The sequence below is a fragment of the Typopeltis vanoorti genome, chromosome 18 (assembly GCF_054136105.1).
Source record: "Typopeltis vanoorti isolate ZY-2024b chromosome 18, IOZ_Tvanoo_1.0, whole genome shotgun sequence".
In the NCBI taxonomy this organism is placed as follows: domain Eukaryota; kingdom Metazoa; phylum Arthropoda; class Arachnida; order Uropygi; family Thelyphonidae; genus Typopeltis; species Typopeltis vanoorti.
Genome location: NC_143566.1, coordinates 101,883,161 through 101,906,121, shown reverse-complemented (window position 1 = coordinate 101,906,121; position 22,961 = coordinate 101,883,161). Strand labels below are relative to the sequence as shown.

Sequence of the window (22,961 nt, the reverse complement as noted above, 5' to 3'; positions counted from 1 at the left end):
CAGTCATAAGACACTTCCAAGAATAAGGAGTAACCAGCCTATTCTGTAGGATTTCGGTTCCGAATGCCTACACGGTAAAAAAAAAGTGTAGGTCTATGCGTGAGAGTAAAATTAGGATAGGAATAAAAAAAATAAAAATTTTCACATTTGACGTTCGTACACGCTGTATGGTAACTCCCGTACCTCACAGGATTTTGGTAATGAAGTCATCTGCTAGAATAAGTGGTAGGGTCACAGATTCCCTTCCCACACAGTTCTGTAAGACAATAACAAACATCCATTGCAATGGCGGGATTCGAACCCGCAGCCTCATGGCTGGAGAGCAGACGCTAACCACTCAGTCAATCAGGCCGGCCTCTCTAGCACGGTATTAATTATAATTATATAAGGATAATTTGCTGGGCTGTGATGACAATGGCCTAATATGCTAAGCCTGACTCAATCTGCAATTTTTCTTTTTTATCTGCTATAGAAGACTATTTTAGCAGTTGACACTTTTGACTGCAGATGTTTTGTGTTCTTCCATATGGACATTGGCTGATCTTTGTTCCTGCAAAGCACTTGTATATTCCATGCACAGAGAGAGGGAGGAGATGATCTTTAATAAGGCGTATAAGGTCAGCAAGCTTTCAGTGAGGACTTGAAAGCTGTGCAGAGACTATTTCTTTAAGACTGGCTATTTTTTCAGAAGCCTCAGACACAGCAGATGATGATAGCATTACTAAAATCTGAGGAGAAGGTCGAGAGGGGGGTAAGGACTGTTTTTTTTTTATATAAGAACTATAGCTATTAAATTAGAAGGTATGGCATATATCAGTGTTTCTCAACCTGTGGTCCATGACGATGGGACAGGTGGTCTGCAGAAAGACTTTAATTAAATAAATATATTTTTAAATATATTTATCCAAACAAATTAAAATTGAATAAGTAAAAATTATTGAAATCAAATGGAGACTTAAAAAAACAACAACAAATAGCGTCAGAATGTTCAAAGGCAGAAGCAATAAAACTATATTGTTATTCACTTCACCCATCTTTTATTACTTGTCACTCTAGCAATACAATAATTTGTAGCAGCAGAACAATGAGAGGGGTGAAGTGGACAACAATATAGTTTTATTGCTTCTGCCTTCCCTTGCTGTTTTATCAAATTTGAAGTGAACATGTGTTATCCACATTTCAACTAATTGCTTGTTGTTTATTGAATTTTATTATTGAAGGTTTCTCTCCTTCAACCAAAGCTCAGTATACCTTCAGAAGTGCTAAATGATACTTGGGCAAAGTGTGCCGTGAGTTAACCCCAGTATTTATATATTTATGTATTTTTCAGAAACCTTTTTTTAATAATTGAAAAGTGGCTTAGAACTAGGACTTTGAAAAGAAGAGCAGATGAAACAGGTGATGCTAACCCTAATTGTGATACACGTGTAAATCTGATACTATCAAAGTAGAAGAAACAAGCAGTTCAAAGAAAAAATATAGTAGGAAATATAACAGTTCATATTTGGAATTCGGGTTTACTTGGCATGGAGATGAAAATGAACCTCAACGTGTTTCGTGTAAACGAAGTGTTGTCGAACAAGTGCATGAAAATTGAGAAACTCCGACATTTAGAAACTAAACATTGTGATGTGGGAAAAAAAAAAAAAAAGTCAATTTCAGTGATGCTTAGTGACATTAAATCATGGGAAAGATGTAGTTTCAGCCATGGGTTCGATTAATAGCGAGGCACTGGAAGCATCCTATCTCTTAAGTTTGGACATAGTGAAAACAGGGAAACCTCATTCTATTAAGGAAAATTTACTACTTCCAGCTATAAAAGATGTGGTAAAAACTATGTTTGGCAACAAGTTACTAAAAGATGTTGATTTGATTCCTCTTTCAAATGACACTGTCGGTCACAGAATTAATGATATGGCAGGTGATGTAGAATCTCAGTTAATTGAAAGAGTTAAGAAGAGCCCTTATTATGCGTTACAAATAGACGAGACTACTAATGTTACAAATGATGCACAATTAATGCTAAGTAAGATATGCACATGATAACAACATTCATGATGATATTCTCTTTTGTAGAACTTTGTCATCCCGAACAACTGGAGAATAAATATTTCACACTCTCAATAATTACATAAAACACAAAAGGATTCAGTGGGAAAAATGCATAGCTTCTGTTCGGATGGAGCTGGAGCCCTTACAGGCAGGCATAATTGAGGGTTTGTTTATTAAGTGAATTATGCTTTTGGATAGCAATGTGTTTTTAGGGAGATTATTGATAAACCAACCCAAATGTCAAGGTAAATTTGGGATTTATAAGGTGTTAGTTGTACAAGTGAGAAGTTCCTTGAATGGAAAGGACACAAATTTATGGAGTTTGAGAAGGCTGTGAATATGATCTTTGTGCTAGAAAAGGCCGGAGGTGAAAGTTAGTCCAAGAAGAGCAGACATGCAATCTTTCTTGTTTTCATGGATAAGGAAGTGGGAGCCACTTCTTTGACTCCAGATATGAATCAGGTATATTGTTTCATACATAGGGAAAGGTTGGCCTCCAAAGGAATGCCACCAAATTTAAAACTGTGCTATACAACGCTGTAAAGCTACTTCATTTTATTAATGCTCGACCATTAAATAACACCGCGTGAAATGGGCAGTGAATACATACAAATTTTGGTTCATTCTGAAATTTGCTGGCTTTCGAGGGGCAAAGTACTAAAAAGGTTATTTCAGTTAAGGCACAAAGTTTTATTGTTTGTAAATGAACGTAATTCTGATTTTGTGTCACTCCTTGTTCTTTCTGTTTCTGTGTACAGGAAACTTACTTAAGACCCAATGAGGATCGTACCTTTAGGAATTTCACTATTGTACGTAAGGATAGAATTGGTGATGGTCCTGCTCATGGAGGAGTAGCTATCCTAGTGGGCAGTCATATTCCTTTCCATCAGGTCCAAATTAATACTTCTCTGGAAGCAGCAGCGATTCGCTTCTCCGTGGGATTTCTGATTACAGCATGTTCAGTTTATTTACAACCAAATGCTGATTTAAATGAAATTGATCTTGATAACCTTATCTTGTAACTGCCTGAACCTATACTTTTGATGGGTGACTTTAATGGTCACAATACTTTATGGGGTAGTGCCAACACTAATAGACGAGGTCGAATCATTGAAAAAATTCTTGATAATAATAACCTTTCCCTTCTAAATAATAAACTCAATACTTTCTACCATATGCCTACCCGCTCATATTCTGCAACTGATCTTACAATCTGTTCCCCTTCTTCTTCCACTACTCATGTGGGATGTTGAAGAGAACATATGGAAGTGATCACTTTCCTGTCCTTTGTACAATGCCTTCACGGGAACCATGTTCACCCACACAGATACCTATATGGAAAATGGATCAGGCTGACTGGAACACTTTCTCTTATCTTGCAAAATTTAATGCTGATGCCGTCAGTCAAATACCTATCAATGAAGCTGTAAAATATATAACAGAATGCATTGTCCAGGCAGCAACAACCTCCATCCCAGTCTATCCAAAGCCTTGGTGGAACCCAGAATGTCAAACGATCAACACAGAGCATGGAGCATATTTTGTAGATATCTAACCACATCAAATTTAATAACTTTCAAGCGTGCTCGTGCCAAAGCACGTTATGCAAGATGTCAGAGTCAAAAACAATCATGGATCCAATTTAGTACATCAATTAATCAAATGACCAGTCCAAAAATTGTATGGGATAAAATCCAGAAAATGAAAGGCAGATATAGTACACATTGCTTGTCCACCTTAGACTATAATGGAGGTGTTCTTGCTGATCCCAAAGCTATTGCAGATACTTTGGGAGAAACTTTTGCTAAAATCTCAGCAACAGCTTCATATTCTCCAGAATTTTTAATACTGAAAGAGCAGCAAGAGAAACAAAGGCTTAATTTTTCTACCAACATTCTTCAGCATTATAATCAACCATTTGTCAAGGAGGAACTAAAAAGAGCTCTCCTACAATCTCACCCTAGTGCAGTAGGACCTGATGTTTTATCATTTCATAATGGATATCATCTACCATCATCTTCTATTGATCTTCTCTTATTATACAATAGAATACTTGCAGAGGAAGAGTTTCCAAATTCTTGGCATAAGTCAAATGTCATTGCTATCCCAAAACCAGGAAAAGATCCAACACAAGCAAATAATTATCGACCCATTGCTCTGACCAGCTGTCTTTGTAAGATACTAGAGAAAATGATTAATGCCAGACTTCTCTGGTATTTAGAAGGCAACAGTCTTCTCTCCAATACACGTGGTTTCCGTAGACATCGATTAACTTTAGACCATTTAGTTCGGTTAGAAACTTGTATAAGAGATGCATTTCTGAAGCGAGAACATCTTGTCTCAATTTTTTTTGACATCGAAAAAGCTTATGACACAGCCTGGAGTATGGCATATTAAAAGACCTCTGTAACCTAGGTCTCAAAGGACACCTCCCTATATTTATTAAAAACTTTCCGTCCACGCGAACTTTCTAAGTCAGAGTGGGAAGTATGCTATCTCGACCATATCATCAAGAACAAGGTGTTCCCCAAGGCTCTGTCTTAAGTGTAACCCTTTTTGCTATTAAAATTAACTCAATTATTGAACAGCTTCCTCCAACTGTAGAGAATGCTCTATATGTTGACGACTTTACAATTTACTGTCACTCATGTAACATGAGGGTAATTGAAAGGCAACTTCAGCAAGCAATTGATCATGTCTCTCTGTGGACTCTTAATAATGGATTTAGGTTTTCAACAGAAAAAAGTATCTGTGTACACTTCTGTAGAAAACGCACTCACCACCCAGATCCTGAACTAAGAATAGGACATACTGTTATTCCAGTAGCTACAGAAACCAAGTTCTTGGGACTCATCTTTGACAGAAAACTCATTTCTAGCACACATTCATCAACTAAGCGAAAAGTGCAAAAGAACTTTGAACCTCCTTCGCACTCTATCCTCTACTGAGTGGGGTGCTGATCGAGCTTCATTGCTCCATCTTTATCGTGCACTTATACGTTCAAAGCCGGATTATGGGTCCCAAGTCTATGGTTCAGCAAGACAGTAACCTACGATGGTTGGATTCCATCCATCATCAGGGTATACGGATAGCTACTGGTGCCTTTCGCACCTCACCCACTCAAAGTCTCTATGTTGAAGCAAATGAACCGGCTCTTATCACTTCGACGGAAACAGTTGTCTCTTAATTATGCCCTAAAAATAAAATCTCTCCCAGATCACCCTACATGGAATAGTATCTTCTCATGTAGATACTTTGCATTGTATCTACATGAGACAAGTCTGCATTGGGAAGCTCAATATCACACACATCAAACTGCTATACATCTTTTGGTATGCGTATTAAAGAAACTGTGCAAGCTGTTAATATAAACGTTGACAACATTAGCTACACTAAACATAACAGCATTCCTCCATGGCAGGTTTGCACACTATCCTGCAATCTGTTACTTTGTCAGCTACAGAAATCTTATACCCCATCATCCATTTACCTGTAATTGTTTAATGCACATAGAGCAGCACATGCCGATTTCTTACCCATCCATACTGATGGTTCAAGAACTAACATCTCTGTTGGCTGTGCTGATGTGTTTGCTAACATTATTATCTCAAACCAGATCCCACCAGACTGCAGCAATTATACAGCAGAGTTACAGGCCATTCAGCTTGCACTTGTACATATAAAAGAAAACTGCTACCAAAAGTGTATAATTTATACAGACTCATTGAGCTCTTTGCAGGCCATCTCCTCTCCTATGTATAATCCACATTCAGTACTTTATGAAGTGCTATACCTGCTTCACAAAATGAAAATCCTTAATTTCGATGTTCAGTTCTGCTGGATTCCCAGCCAAATCGGAATCAAGGGAAATGAGGCTGCAGATGCAGCTGCTAAATCAGCTCATACCTTCTCCACATACTGTTTGACAGTTCCATATTATACAGACAACTTATAAGATCAAAGCTAATTGCTCAGTGGGAGTTAACATGGCAAGAAGCATCAACAAACAATATGCATGGATAGGCTTATGTGTTCTTCAGACATGTTGTAATAGGTTTCACGGTATGATAAGAACACAGATGGTTAAGAAAATAACTATTTATTAACTTAAAAGCTAATATTTCGCTGGTATTATATCCAGCATCTTCAGAGCACACAACACAAAGTTTGTTACAAATGCAAGACAACCACAATCCGGTGTAACAGTGGGGCTAGTATAAGTGATTGCAACGTGCAACACAAGACTAAAGCCCTAATATGGCGCTATCTAGGTTTAAAAAAAAAATCATCAACAAACAAATTATATAACATTAAACCTGAAATTAAACACTGGCATTCTAGTCAACATACAAAGAGAAAAGAGGAGGTTGTCCTTGCTGGGCTCCGCATAAGTCAGAGTCACCTTATGCATTCTCATTTACTGAGAGCTGATGACCCTCCCATATATGAAAAATGCAACACACACCTCACTATTCATCATATTCTGGTAGATTGCCAAAAATTTACACGAGAGGAATGAAATTTTCGCCTATCTAACCAAGCCAGATACACTCAGGGAAATGCTAGCAGACTCAGGCAAATTGCATGATGTTTTTAATTTTTTAGAAAGAATTAATTTGTACAAACACATTTGACTATAAATTTGTTTATACGTAAATACTTTTTTGCTTAACTTTTATACATACATATTATTTATTAGGTTAAATCTGACCAATTATGTATTACCATAGGCCTTGATCTTGTATATTTGTATCACCCTGCTGTAATTTTGTTAATATGTAAATACCATAATGCTAAACTTAAATTTTATGCATCAGTGCTGTATAATAATTCCTTTCTGACTCTAAGTATTAGTATAATAATGTTTGTTGTAATCTTACTAGATGTACACACTGCTTTCCTTGACTTGTTTTGTATATACGTATGTTAAACTATAGTTATCTATTTATGTATTGCTGAAATCTCTGCAGTAATTTTGTTTATATGTAGATATTGCATCACTTAACATACTTTGTGTATGCATCTTATTTACAACTTTATTTATCGAATAATCATGTAGTGCTGTAGGACATCTTACCTACTTGTAGTTTCTAGTAATTCTGTTTATATGTATTGCTAAATTCTGTTTATACTGCATTGCTAAATTTAATTTTCATCCATGCATATTGTTTAATCCATTTTTGCCTATTTTTGTACTGCTATAAAGGCATCTATTATAATTTTACATATATGTAGATACTGCATTCCCTGACTTAGTGTTTCATATATTATGTATTAACTTATATTGTTAACAATTTTTGCACTACTGTAATAACCTCTGACCTTGTGTGTTGCTGTGCCCTCTGCAGCAGTTCTGTTTACCTAGAGATGCTTTGTGAAACTAGATTCTTGTGCAGACATTGTTTACAATTTTCTGTAAATGCTAATGCTGTAACCTTTAGTATGGCACAGTATGACCTTTGTAGTTTTTGTGCCAAATAAACTATAAACCAAACCTTGTTGACGAAGCATGGTTATCAACACTATCCTATCTATCAGACAATTTTTTCAAAATTAAATGAACTAAATCTCTCCCTTCAGGGAGAGATTTAGCTCATTTATGAGAAAAAAAACAACTGGTGTTGTGCATGTCTGGAAAGGGTTTGTGACAACCTCAAAACTCTGAAACAGAATTTTGAAACATATTTTCCGAATAACTTTTATAAGAAAGTTCTGTGGGTTCGAGATCTATTTCAGGCTTATAGTCATGAGAAAGACCTTTTGTTATCGAAAAAAGAACACTTAATTGGGTTTCAAGTGATAGTGGGCTTAAAATGCAATTCCGCGATCTTGGTTTGGCTCGATTCAGGATCTCGCCTTCAGTGAGAAGTGAATTTCCCCGAATTATCTGAAGAAGCACCGAAAATCGTCATGCAGTTTTCTACAACCTATCTTCGTGAGAAAGGATTTTCATTGCTCCTTCAAATAAAAACAAAATAGAGAAATTGTCTTAGAGAGTGTGTGTGTGTGTGTGTGTGTGTGTGTGTGTGTGTGTGTGTGTGTGTGTCGATCTTCGACTGAAGTTCACCAATATTGAGCCAGATATCCAGCAACTCTGCAAAGACAGAGAAGCTAAACCATTTCATTAAAAGTAAGTGGTAACATAATTATACCATATTATTTATTTGGACTACAGTTTCTGATTACTCTCATTACTGGTTTTGGAATTAATCCATTTCCAAAATCTGAGATGGATTAATGAAACGAAAGTTATGCAAAGTGACGTCATGGTGAGGCTCAGCTCTGCTGGCGAGGAAGCGGATAGCCGCCCGTGTCCCGTTTAGCAACGTTCCATATCTCGTAGTCACCAAGCACACTGAATCCATTGCATGCAGACAACATCCATACGGTCATGGATCGTACAGAAACACACATCACAACGTAACGAATACAAGCAGCACACAGGACAAATATAAATAAAATCACCACACGATTAATGAATCTACCAGATTTACAATGACCACTGCTGTGCCTCTGGATAAAACAGGACAGATATAATTAAAACCACTATCATAACACGATTAGCAAATCACATGTGTATGGTATATATGGCATATAGTCACTGGCTGGAAAATGTGCCCAACCACGTGGATGGCACTTTGTGACTGACATTGTGGGTTGAACTGTTTATAGATATCGTGAAGGTGCTCACATAACAGGATGTCTTAAATTTTTTTATTGGTCATGGAAAACTTGCCAGGGAAATAAGGCGATTCGTATCGGCCGGAAATGCGGCTCTACAACCTATCTTTGTGTGTGTGTGTGTGTGTGTGTGTGTGTGTGTGGGTGGGTGGGTGGGGGAACATTAATGACTTTGGGATGTTCTGAGTGAAATTCTTGGGTATATGCAGGGAATGGTTTGGACAGGACAAGGATGTCAAGTTGGTATTCAGTATTATGATGAATGGAGTAAGATAAGAACATTTTTCCCTCGTTTCACAATGCACTTAGCGAATGGAACATTTTACATCTCGCAGGTCGAATCAGGGAGTGCGTGAAGATAAAAGTTGTTATAGGGTATGAGCAGATGAATGGGGATAACATATAAAATATAAAAGTTGCTGTGGGCAGATGAATGGGGTTATCAGCAGGAATGCGCTGATATACCCATTCATTTACCCACAGCAAATCAGAAACTGATACCTTTATTTGTTTAATAAAAATTAAAACTTTATTCAGTGATGATACACTTTTAATCATTTACTTCCAACTTAATTATGTTTTCATATGTATTCAAAACATGCTTTTAGATTTATTATGTTATAAAAGGCACAACTTTTCCAAAATGTTGGTAATCCCATATACATTAAAAAAAAAATACATAACTTAGTGGTCTGTAGAATTTTTTTAAGCATTTTACTGGTCCTTGGGTTTAGAAAGTTTGAGAAATGCTGGTATATATGATAGGCTTTGAGGGACTCATTGGAACAGAGGTTATAGGTTCTATTGGTTAGTGTTAATGATACCATGTTGAGAGATGGGAAAGATTGGCAAGGTGGGGTGAGAGGGAAGGGTGTTTCTATGGGTTCTCCCCTCTCACCCCAGTCAATTTTTATGAAAAATTTTGAAAACAAGCTTGACTCATCCTATCTCAAACCTTCCATTTCATTAAGATATGTAGATTATGCATTCTTCATTTGGCCCCATGACCGAGAAAAATTACTCTTTCCTCTCTCACCTCAATAGTCTTCGCCCTAGAATCCAGTTTACCATGGAAAAAAGAAATTAATAACAGTTTAGCCTTTCTAGACACCTTGGTAACACAAAAACCAATGGTAACCTTACCTTTTCAGTATATATGAAGTCCACCTACACATTTACACTTTCCCATCATCCCCTTCCCTCTCAAACACTAACCAATACAGCTTATAACCTTTGCTCCAGTGAGTCCTCCCCTACAGCAGAACGTATACACACCACACCTTATCTAATGGCTACAGTTCCCACAGTATCAAAAAATAAAAAAAATAAATAAAAAAAAAAACTCGTCTTTCCAATTCTCTGCTTCTCTTCAGAAAGATTTTAGTCATGTTATCATCCCATATGTCTGAGCTACTTCAGAAAATAGCCAGCCTTAAAGAAATAGTATCTGCACAGCTTTCAAGTCCCACCAAAAGCTTGCTCGCCTTATATGCCTACTAAAGAACAGCTCCCTCCTCTCTCTATGCCTGGGATATATACAAAGTGCCCTGTTCCTGCAAGTTGGCTTACTATGGACAAACAAAAAATACATCTGCAGATAATTGGGACATATGGATCATGCTTTAGATATGGCTCATAGAAGCAGTTGGAAAAAGACCACCATGCTTCATCATAGTAAATTTCGAAGAGAAAGATTGTTTTTGGAATCTGCAGTGGCTCTCAGAAATCAGCCTAATTTAAATAAATATGTTGCATAAAACTTCCGTAAATATGGGAAACATTAATACTTCAAGATCTCACAGATGTCCACAGAGGGCACCCTACCTAGTTAGAACTAGTCTTTCATCCAAGTTCCATTTAGTTTTGTGTTGCTTGTGTATGTTACAAGTCTCACTGTATTCTCTAACAATGTCTCAGTGACTGATACAAAATATTGGAGGAGTTAAATATTGAATCCTTTCTCATTGCTGCTTCATGCGATTAAGCTTCTAATATGAGTTTCTTCCAGCACTTAAGCCTTAACACACAGATTGTGTCTGACTTCTCATACAGTATCATGCAATTTTATCTTAAATTATCCGATCGGCAAACTGCTTTCCTGCTATGGATGGATAAATGGATTATTATATGTTGAAGACACTTATTAGTGCAGTGGAATTATACCATAAAGCAGAGCTTTTTTTTTTTTTTTTTAAATCTATACTTTTAACAATTAAGCTCGTCATGAAACTAAAATATTGCAACATTATGCAGTATAGTATGCAGGCTTAAGCGAATTAACCTGGAAATATTTAATATCAATTTTTATGGATTTTAATAAGTTTAACACAATATTTATATAAATATTTATAAAATATAAATATATACAAAAGTTACATAAATATATGAAATACATAAAAAAAATATGCAAATACAAAACAAGAGTTGACATTTACAATCAAACAAAAAGAAATTTCAAAATTTTTGGGGGTTATGTGTTATACTTCTCTAAAACTGTGTAGAAAACACTTACTTCTGCAGGGTAATGTGTACCATCCACTGCATGCTCTGATCCAGAACTGTTTGTTTTACCCCAATGACAGTGAAACTGCAAAAGTTGGTAGGAGTGTTGTAGAGGTCCTCCTTGAAGACCTGAGTTGAGGAAAAATTGTTCTATTACTGCTGTCTGGTCCATAAAAAAAATACCCCCCCCCTGACCTGAGTACTCAGTTGTAAACTGCACCTAAATAAGTGTCTTCTCTCTTTTTTTTTTTTTTTTGTCAAACTAATGTAGTCTCAACTTTTATTTACATTTCTAATTAGTAGTTTTCAGTAGATTTTTACTCCATTTGTTATAGAGGATGTGATGAAAATGAAGAAAGAAAACTTATGTTGAAGAACACAAAAAATTATTTGTAGTAACTGGCACTGAACCAATCACACTGAATAATCCAACTTCTCTCAACAAAACACAAGTTTTTTACATAACTAACATTAATGAAATTGCTGGATTGAAGGACTGACAAAAAATCTATTTCTATGGTTTTTCTTTGATTTACCATCTTTATGCAAATTTTACCATTAATGAGCATATAACATATGTTAAAGCCTCTATGTAGTCATATGTGTAAATATTTTAGAAAATTCTATTTCACTTCTCAATATAATCCATATCTAACAGAACACACCCAAAGACACCTTCCCGAAAGCCTCTGACAAAATGATTAGCTGCTGCTAACAAATTAGGAACTCTCTTCATATACCCTTCAGGTGATCTAACAGACAACGTTTTCTGTAGGTGAACAGCAGTTTTTAGTAATACTAAATTAATATCATCACTCGGTTCTTTTAATCCCAAAAAATCAACATATTTAAAATTTTGATGCTTGTTCAACCAGAAAAGAAGATAATCTGCAATAAGATGTTGTCCAATTAGATGATCTTGTAGTGTCGAACACAGTGCCAAACGAAGCGCTACTTCTGCACTTTTAGCCAATGGAGACAAAACTCCAGGGGTATCTAATAGATAAATGGGTGGCCTTTCAGAAATTTTTATCCTTTCCAGGACACTCCTCGTTATCCCTGCAAGAGCTCCAACTCTTGTTGCTTTTCCCTTCTTTAAATGAATATTTCTTAAAATATTAATCAAAGAAGATTTTCCAACGTTCGGAATACCAATAATCATTAGACAGAAATCTTCAGCTTCTCGCCTATTATATCGATCAGAATTCTTTATTAATTCTTGAACGGTAGAAACAATACTTCTAACTCCACTATTATGATGATCTTTACAGGTCATAAAAATGACGTTTTGTATTCCATCATTTCTTAGACGATTTTCAACTTGAGACTGGTAAGACATATCAGTCAAATCCATTTTATTAAGAGCTAAAATGTGGGGTTTTATGGCTGTTAATCTACTATAAAAAAACGGATTTCTTCCACTAAAGGGTATCCTTGCATCATGAACTTCAATAATACAATCAACCTGTTTTAATTTTTGCTGCATTTGTTTCATTCCTTTATTCATGTGTCCTGGAAACCATGTCGTAATATCCGTAGAACACGAAAACACACGGCGGAACTTCAGTTGACTTAAAATTGCACTATCCCACATTTTAAATTCACCAATATAAAATTTCAAGTCACAAACGAAACCTTATCTTACTACTTCACTTAACCCAACTAGTAAAATAAACGAAGAAAAATAAATTCCCATCGCACTCAAAAATCAACACACCGACTAACGTTAAAGAGCATGAAATGCATTATATGATGGCGCAAATGTAAGTAAACGCGATATTAGCACCCTCTACTAGCAAAGAATGGATCTCGTTGCTAAATAATAAAGCACACGCGATTTTTAATGACTAACTGGAAAAAACAGTTATTAAACGGTTATCAAATTTTAATAATAATAATAATAATAATAATAATAATAATAACAATAATAATAAATAAAATAATGCCTTAGATTCACGAAGTGATGTTGACCGGCTGCATCTACCGAGAAGAATAGGTAGGTGGGATCTGCTGCAAGAGAGACAGACTGTTAAAGAAGAAGAAATTCGTTAAAAAAATTATATCGACAATAACACTGAGCAAATGCTTCGAGGCATTTCAAAAAAAGGCATTTTAAAAGAAATAAGAAATAAATCCGATTACAAAAAGGAACAGCAAAATGACCGATATGTGCGCTTCGAGATTCTGAGGGGGAAAATGACGTGACCACAACGTCACAATGGCTACAACATGGATATATTATAAAAGAAACAGAAGGATTTATTCCTTCTGTTTCTTTTATAATATAGCCTCTCAAGAACAAGCGTTACAAACTAATGCAATCAAAGTAAAAATTGAGAACATCGGTAATAACAGTAAATGTAGATTATGCGATCGGATTGATGAGAATGCAGAACATCTGATCAGTGCCTGCAAGATAGCCGAAACTGACTACAAATACCGTCATGATCAAGTGGTCAAAATAATTCATTGGCATGTATGCAAAAAATATGGCTTTCCTACATCTGATAACTGATGGCAGCATAAACTAGAGACAGCAATGAAAAACGAAACGACAAAAATTCTCTGGGACTTTAGTGTACAAACTGATCGGCCCTTGGAATATAATGGACCTCACTTCGCAATTAGTGAACATCGACAGGTTTGAATTGTTGACACCGCAGTACCCATTGATAACAACATCAACAACAAAGAACAGCAAAAAAAAAAAAAAATACTAAATATCGAGGATCTGGCAATCGAACTTTGCAGGCAGTGGCTTAAACACACCAACGTTATCCCAATAGTTATCGGTGCACTTGGTGCAATTCCAAAGAAACTATCCAACTATTTACAAGAATTAAATACCAATGAACTGACCACATATGATCTGCAAAAACGGCATAACTTGGAACAGTTCATATTTCGCGACGCTACCTGACAGACTATTCTTAAATTCTTTGGTAGAACGTGAATTGCTCTGTATCACTAGTCAAATTGCTGTTTGAATATCTTCTTTTGACTATGTTCAAATTGTGTGAAAAAAGTAATAATAATAATAATTCGTATTATAAAAGGATAGTTTCTTGAATGATCTTAAATGTTTTATGATAAAAAATGATACTGGGAAAACGAATAGAACTTTAGAAGAAAAGAGAAAAAAAAATACATAAGAGTGCACATTAATATCAATCAGAAACATGAATTAAAAAAATTAAAATACAACTATAGAAATGAAATCCCTGCAATAAGTAAAAAGTTGTACACCATTAGATCATAGCAGAAATGAAGATATTAAAACATATTTTAATGTATTAACTTCAATAATAAAATAGTCTTATTCAGCGATTTTATTTATAAATAAAATTGAAAAATAAAAACCAGGTTGAGGCTAGTTTTATATATTTTAATATAGAAGATGGAAACAAAATACAGAAAGAATGATAGAAGATTTACCAAGAGGAGTTCAACAACTACCATCCTACATGAAAGTGAGAACTGCAAAGGAAAATTCAGTTTGGATGCTTAAAGCAGCCCATTAGTTACAGTCTTCCTGTGGTATCAATATTAGATGTTTTGTTGGAGGAAATGCCACCCATATACCCATATCCTATGGGCGTAAATTTGGAGGAAGGCAAATCTAGAAGCCTTAAGGTGGCAGTCCTACCCCTGGACTATCAATCATCAAGGTAGTATCTTGTAAAATTCTCTTTATGAGAGGAATTTTATCTTACTCTTAAGCCAAAAGAGCCCTCTGTAGCTCAGTGAAGTGAGGCTTGCATCTTCCGCCCAAGGCTGCCTAAAGAAAATCTTAAGTTCGATTCTATTTGCTCACTAGAGAAACTTTTTCCTAAGCCTCCTCTTCGACCAATTCCAAGGAAGTCTATCTCTGGCACAGCCACCGGGATTTTTTCTCCGAAAAACTCGAGTTTTTCGTGTTTTTTTCGTGTGAACCAACACTCTTCAAGATAATAACATATTGCGTTAGGGATCACGAGACGGTGATACTTGTCAGTCATCTCATCATCGGATGCCGCTAATAATTACTGATAGTCTTAAGGCAAATTACTGTTGGAGATTAAACTCTCACTCAGTCTCCAAAAGTTAGATAGAGCTGAAACGGCTTCGCATATTCCCCATGAGGGAACAAATGACGTTAGCTGATTTTTTTTTTTTTTTTTTTAGAATATTCAGGCTGACGTCTGGAAAAATGATCTAGCAATGAAACTGGTAAATGGTAACGACAAAATATAATAAATATTTTGCCTGGGAATGTTAGAAGAATAGGTTATGGTATAAAGAAATAGCATTAGATACCATATTAAATATAAGAAGATTTCAAATTACAATAAATAGCGAAACAAAGAAGAAAAAAAAAGAAACCCGGAAAACTGAGAACTTGGATATTAGGGCCCAGGTAGGCATTATTTGGATTCATAAATCTATTATTATTATTATTATTATTATTATTACGTGAAGCCTCCAAGGAATCCAAAGACTCATTCAGGAAGGGCACCTACTCTACAACTCTCTGTCTCCACCAGCCAATCCACCAACTACAGTGAACAGTCACTACCATCCTCACCTACACCAATGCCATCTGCTGCTCATCACTAGTATTTTTATTTATTTATTTATTTATTTTTTTGTAAAATTGCCTGTGTATTCCAGGCCGATTTCTGAATGAAAAACTCACCCTAGTTTCCGGAAGAAAAAACCCTAGCTATCTCCATATGAGATCGGCTAACTCGCCTTGTCGTTACGACGGGAATCGAACTTAGGCCTTTTCCAATCGAAGGGCGCAATGTACTGTCGTTCTTCCAAATGCGCTACGGAGGCGATTTTCAAAACAGATCAACTGTTATAAATATTAGAAAAAAAGAATAATAAAAGTTACATTAAAAATAAACAGAATTCTATCACCTTTTTCAGTATAGGGCAGTGGTTCCCAAGCTGTGCACTTTGGCGTCCTGGGGGCTTGGGGCCGCGAAGTATTTCAATATTTTCACTGAAATGACACTTAGTCCACGTGGTTTTAGAATTGGACCATCGAGGTGTTGATGAGATGATAGAAAATACATCTAACAGACACTATTCAAACCACTAACTGTTTCGCTTTTAATAGTACATAGTAATACTAGACGGCGCTCAATGTCAGAATTTTAATGCAGTCTATTAAACTCTGGATTGTTCTAATTACCGCAGTGCAGAAGGTAGTTGTTTCTCAGCCCGCTGCGCGAACAGACCTCAGTGTTGCTCAGTGCATCGATATAAATATAGGAACAGGCTCACCCGTCCTTCTAATTACGATTTATTTATTCAATGATTGGATTGTTCCAAATATGTACTTAAGAGGCCAAAAAAAAATCCTAAGAAGTTTTTTCGATATGTGGCCAGTAGAAGAAAGAGTGATTATGATTGAATAGGATTGATTGGTGAAAAATGGAGGAATGATGACCACTGAGGAGGATACTTGAGTATTTAATGAGCAATTTATAATGGTATTTCATTCTTATGAATGTGACATCATGCAGATCGTGAAAGCAGTGGGAAAGAAGGAGGAGGAGGAGGGACTGTTGGTAAGTAAACAGGAGGTATTTGAGGAATTGAATACACTCGATGTAAATACGGCTGAGGGACTTGATGCTATTTCAGCACGTGTTTTAAGGGAATATTCCAGAGAGTTAATGCATAACAGCTTATGCATATATTTTTTTAACACCAGTCTCTCAGTTGGCCAAGTTTCAAAAGAGTGGAAAGAGGGTAAAATTGCTCCAGTCTGTGTCTCTGGAGTTGTGGTTAAGGTATTAGAGAAGTTAGTTAGGAATAAGATTCAGAATTGGGTTAACAACAGAAAAATATTTGGCGGCCAGCATGGATTTGTTAAAGGAAGATCGTGCTTTAGCAATCCGCTTATTTTTTATAATAAAGTGAGAAATGCGTTGGATAAGGGTGTTGCATATACAGTGGTATATTAAGATTTTGCAAAGGCGTTTGATTAATTTCCACATGACAAGCTGGTAATTAAATAAGAACGGGTGGGAAACAGTAGATTAAGTCGCTGGATTGGAGATTGGCTTTCTGATAGGTATCAGCGAGTTGTCTATGGAGGAGCGATATCCCAGAAGAGGAAAGTTACTAGTCGTGTACCCCAAGGGTATGTTTTGGGTTCATTGATGTTTTAGTTGTGTGTAAATGATATTTGGAGAGATCTGACTGGTGATATGCAGTTGTTTGCAGATGATGCAAAGTTGGGGAGAGCTATCAAGAGTAGAGCAGATACTATAGTTTTGCAAGAAGACTTGAATACACTGGATGAATGGGCTAATGAGTAGGGATTTCAATTCAATGTTGCAAAGTAAGGTTTTGAAATTTAGGAATCAGAGATGGGATTTAGAGTACACAATCGGTGGAAATATCTTGGACGTGGTAGTGAAGATGAGAGATCTGGGAGTGATTGCAGACAAGGACATAAAATTTTGTGGATATGTTACTAAAATTGTGAGGACAACACAGCAGATAATGGGAATGATGCAGAGGGCGCTGACTTGTAGAAGTAAGGATGTTATGGTTCCTTTGTATATGGCTTTGATCAGGCATCATACATATGGATTACTGTGCACAGATTTGGTCACCTGGTTTTCAAAAAGATGAAGATGTACTGGAAAACGTTCAGAGATGATTGGCTAAGGTAATTTCTCTGGAACGTTGAGTATGAAGACAGATTAACAAAATGCAATTTGCAGAAATTTCATTTTGTCAATCTTAGTGTTTTGCACAGAATGCAAGAGGTCATTCCTGGAAGCTGTATAAGGAGGGTGTGAGCAAGGGAGAGAGGAGGGTTTTTTGCATGGAAAGTGGTCAGCGATTGGAAAGCATTTCTGGAGAATGTAGTGAGCACAGAGACAGTGAATATATTTAAGGCATAGTATGATACACTGTGCAACAGTGGACCTCCCACGATGAGTCTTTGACTCCATGGCAGTTTTTATAATAATAATAACAACAACAACAACAACAACAACAACAACAACAATTTATTTATTTATTTTTAACTTAACCGCACCAACTGCAACTGTTAGGAGACCTATATTCTGACTTTGGGAGCCATGAACCGAAAAAGTTTGGGAACCACAAGTATAGGAAAAAAGGTGATGGCATTGAATTCTCTGAACATTTACAATAACGAAAGCAAAAGTAAACATGTGATATTAGCAAGAATTTAAATGCACAATTGGAAAAACAAGAAATTGCCAACAGTAATGGAGTATATGGAGAACAACATACTTTAAACAAAATAGTAAAAAAAAAAATAGTAGATTTTGCAGTATATATTAATGTTAAAGTCACGAATGTGTCCTATAAATATTAAGATAACATAAATTTATCTGGTTTGTAAGAGAAAGGAAATCAGCTATAGACTATGTTATTTTAGATGGAAAGCATCAAAATTTATAAGATGTTAGTATACAGAGCCAATGAAATAGTCACTGATACTTTCTTTATTAGGATAAAATTAAGTGATAAAATAAATAAAGATAAAATAAACTATAAAAATAATCATAATAAAAATTAAACATAAAGGATAAATTAAAAATATAAAGTTAAAGATTAAGGTCTTTTGCAGATTGCAAATTTATTATTATTATTAGGTGACACTTCCAAGGAGTACGAGTCATCGTGGGAGGACACCCTTCTTCACTACACAACTCCCCATCTCCTCTACTTAAACCTTCAACTATACAACCAGAACCGGCACTAGGATCTTTGCCGCCCGAATGCAATTTCTATCTAAGCGCCCCTGTAACGACCCAGGCGTGTGTGGTTCTTCTACGATAAAAAAAAAAAAAAAAAAATCAGCTAACGCCTTTTTATTCCCGTATACGGGAGCAGGCGAGGCCATTTAGCCCTATCTAACTTTTTGGAGACTGAGTGGGCAGTTCAATCTCCACTGGTACCCAATCAGAGACAGATGGCCCAAGGCTATCACTAATTAAGCGGTACGCAGTGAAGAGAGACGGCTCAAATGTGCCGCCATCTCGTGGTCTCTAACCCTAACACAAATATATTTAATGTCTGAAATAATGTGGGTTCTACGGTCGATTTTCTTGAGTTTACAGGACGAAAAACCCGAGTTTCCGGGAGGAAAAACCTGCTTGCCCGTGCCAGAGATCGACTAACTCGGGAACCGGTCGAAAAAAGGCTTGGAAAAATTTCCTCTAGTCGCCGACTAGACTCGAAACCAAGACTTCCTTCGTGCGGCCAAGCGCAGTGGTATGCAAACGCCACATCCACTGAGCTACACAGGCTCTAATAAAAATTTAAATTATAAATATATTTTGACAGAACAGCCACATGTTGGTTCGCTAAATGTAACGAACCAGGGGTGTTGACTAGGCAGGAGAATCGTTAAAAACCGGAATATTTAAAATATTCTTAAAAGTTAAAGCAAATTTTGACAAAGCCACTTCACTTTAATCGTTGAATATAATGAAACAGGGATTATAGCGCTCTCACCGACCCGAATTGCTAACAAAATTAAAATGAATTTTAATTAAAGTTAAAATTTATTTGAACTAAAGTTTAAAAAATTCTTTCATTTTACAAGTTACTAAATTCTTAGTAACTTGTAAAAAGTTTTTAATAATTTTTATAAATGGAACTATCTTTTAGGAAAATAAAAGCAACTCAAGATAGATGAGAAAATAAGAAAAGAATTCAGAAATAATTAGAACATTTACTATAAGTATTCAAAAATAACATCTTTACAAAATAATAGAAAATAAATTAAATTACATAAATATACTTGAAATTTTTTTAATTAAAATTTTAAGGTTTTTGATTTCATATTCACAAAGTTAGTAATAATGGTCTTAACGTCTGATTCCGCACATATCATTTTCAATAGCTATTAACGCCAAACTAACAAGCCTTTTTTGTGACATACTTGTTCTTAAGTAGGTTTTAATCAATTTCAACTTTTAAAAGGAACATTCACCGCTCGCTACACTAACAGGTAAGGTTAATAGTATTCTTAAAGCAATTGAAAAGTTAGGGAGAGATAAATTATTGGACAAAATAAAATTAAGAATATCGAAAGCGTTTTGAATATTTAAATTATTCTTCCGAAAAATATCTCGGAAAGCATATAACTCGTCATATAGTTCTATTGCATTTAGGTCTTTATTGTCGTCGTCCTTCAAGAGAATCTCTAAATCGTCACAATTTTTTCGTAAATCTTTGTTATTAATTTGTAGTAATCTATACAAGAAATTGAAATTATCGTAATATGTTTTTAGTTGTTCAAAACGTTCTATTAACGAACACATTGCAACGTCTAGAAGTGTATAAAACACATTCACTTTAAATTTATCTTCTGGCGATTGTGGCGTTTCGTCATGAGGTTCGTAGTCAAATTGTCGTGTCTTCTTTCGTCGTCGAACTTCCGTACCCGTTTTAAATTCTTGTTCTCCATCCATCTCTTCACTCAGTTCTTTTGCCGTTTTTAGAACTTTTTTAAAATTTGTACCTGATCGATACTCTTGTAAGAATATTTTTAAGTTTTCGATAGATTGTAAAGCAAGTGTAATATTCATATTTTTGTCTTGAAGCATTTTACTCACAGGGTTTATTCTGTAAGTAAATTCATGCCAAGTTATAAGAGAGCAAATAAATTTGTATTTTAGCACATGTTTGTGCTTCATGCTGAGTTTCTTTATTAAAATTTTCATTATTGAAAATTTCAAAAAGTGCATCGTAAATTTCTCCTAACTGATATTGTAGATGGCGGACTGCAATAATTTTACTTTCCTATCGCGTTTTTGATGGCTGTTTCAATGTTAAATTTTTTTTATTAACTTTAAAAGGATTGCCCAATGTTTGTAAGAGAATGAAAAGAAATTGCATATTTCTTGAATAATTGCAAAGAAACTAATTGTATCTGCATTCACTTTGGCTGCATCATTAATGATTAAATTTAGAGTATGAGCAGCACATGGCACCCAAAAAGCACGAGGATTTTTGTTCAAAAATAAATTTTGGAGCCCATATTTTTTTTCCCTTTCATATTTGCCCCATTGTCATACCCTTGACCTCGCATGTCTTCAGTGGGAATGTTCCATTTTACTAGTTGTTCCATTATTGTTGCACATAGACCACGTCCTCTGGAATCTGATATATCTGCAAAACGTAAAAGGTTTTCCCTGATCTTGACAATATTATTGTCACAGGAAACAAAGCGAATAATAGTGGCCATGTGTTCTGTTTTACTTGCATCAGGTGTGCATTCTAAAATTATGGAATAACATTTAGATTTCGGAATTGATAATAAAATTATGTCCCTGATTGCGTTACTTAAAGTTTCCAATGTTTCATTTTAACTGTCTTTACTCAAATAGTGTACTCTTCGCAAACAGTTCGACTAATTTTAAAAAATTGCGGTTATTCCTTTCATATAATTTATCAGATGATCCGCGAAAATATAAATTTTGGCTACCAAGGAATTTTATTTCAATCAAGAGTTCTCAAAACACTCGTCCAATGTGTCTTTTCCATTTCATACATGCTTTGAATTTGGCAATCAATGGTCGTTTGGATTTTTAAATTTTTATCAAGTTTCTTCCATTTTATATGATTCTTTTTTCAATTTTTCATGTGAGTTAAACTAGTCTCATGTCTATGCAAAGTTGTACTTACATTTATCCAATCGTTATAAGCTTCTACAAGACTACTTGACTCAGTGGGTGAGAAAAGTTTGCAACAAAAGCAAAAAACAGAATTTAAAGTTTTGGAATAAATGAACCATGTCTTTGGCACGAGCTCCCCGTTTTCCATTTTTCTATTATAATACGTGTCGCCAAATGTACGACCATATGTATCTCTGGGATATACTATATTTTTCTTTTGAACAGGTCCCATTTCAATTAAAACGACTCGTAATTTTTCATCAATATTTCCCCATTCATCTGGATCTTCTAAATTTACAGAGACTAACAATGTGTTAGTTTCGTGGTCAACTACAACTAAATCTTCTCTAACTGTTTTTCACTTAAATCATGCATCTTGTTATCTTATTCAATAGTTGCAATAGTATACTTTCATGCAAACTGGATGATGTGCACAGTTCTTCAACTCTGATTTCTGATGTATCGGGTTGCTTAAAATCTGCATCAGAATATTTTAATATTTTAACAAATTTATTAAGAGCCCCAGTTTGTTTCTTAATATCTGCTTCTTTCGCAGCATGACGCTTACGATTTTGTGCACCGGATAACTTTTTTTTTTAAATTTTTGATTCCATTTCTATTTTATACCCACAAGAAATTATTACACAACATGACACAGAGACGAAATAATAGTCCACACTGCACTACTGTCAGTAGCCTACTGAGATGCGTACCATATGACTGATTAACTAGCAACAAATGTTTTGTACGAAAATTCGTTTCTGCGCATAAAAACCGTTCACCATTTCATTTTAGATAGACTGCAGTAGACACAACGCAAGCATTTAGCCTGCTCTCGCTGCAAAATTGTAAACAGCCGGCTGATCAAAGAGGCGGCAATATACAATTTTTTTAAATTTTTATTCGGTGTATCCGGCCTCATTTATTTTAATATTGATCATTCTAAGATTTTTTGTTTTTATGATAAAAATTTTGTTTCTTAAAAATGAACTTATGAACCGTGCCCTGACGGCGGCGCTCGCATACACCGCATACCCGCTTCCGTCGGCCCTGTATACAACG

At 35.4% G+C, this 22,961-nt stretch overlaps 2 protein-coding genes across 3 annotated transcripts in view; both read right to left on the bottom strand.

The window, feature by feature from the left end:
* The window catches only part of LOC150096991 (carbonic anhydrase 13-like), a 235,112-nt gene that overhangs the window by 106,869 nt on the left and 105,282 nt on the right, over positions 1–22,961 (bottom strand). For both annotated transcript variants that reach the window (XM_090407994.1, XM_090407993.1), the window contains exon 3: positions 11,246–11,364. In XM_090407994.1, the coding sequence (XP_090264120.1) occupies positions 11,246–11,364 (119 nt within the window). The remainder of the gene's footprint in view (positions 1–11,245; positions 11,365–22,961) is intronic.
* On the bottom strand, positions 11,864–12,829 carry LOC150096992 (mitochondrial GTPase 1). Its single transcript, XM_090408614.1, has one exon. It carries the CDS (start codon positions 12,827–12,829, stop codon positions 11,864–11,866), a length of 966 nt encoding a protein of 321 aa, XP_090264740.1.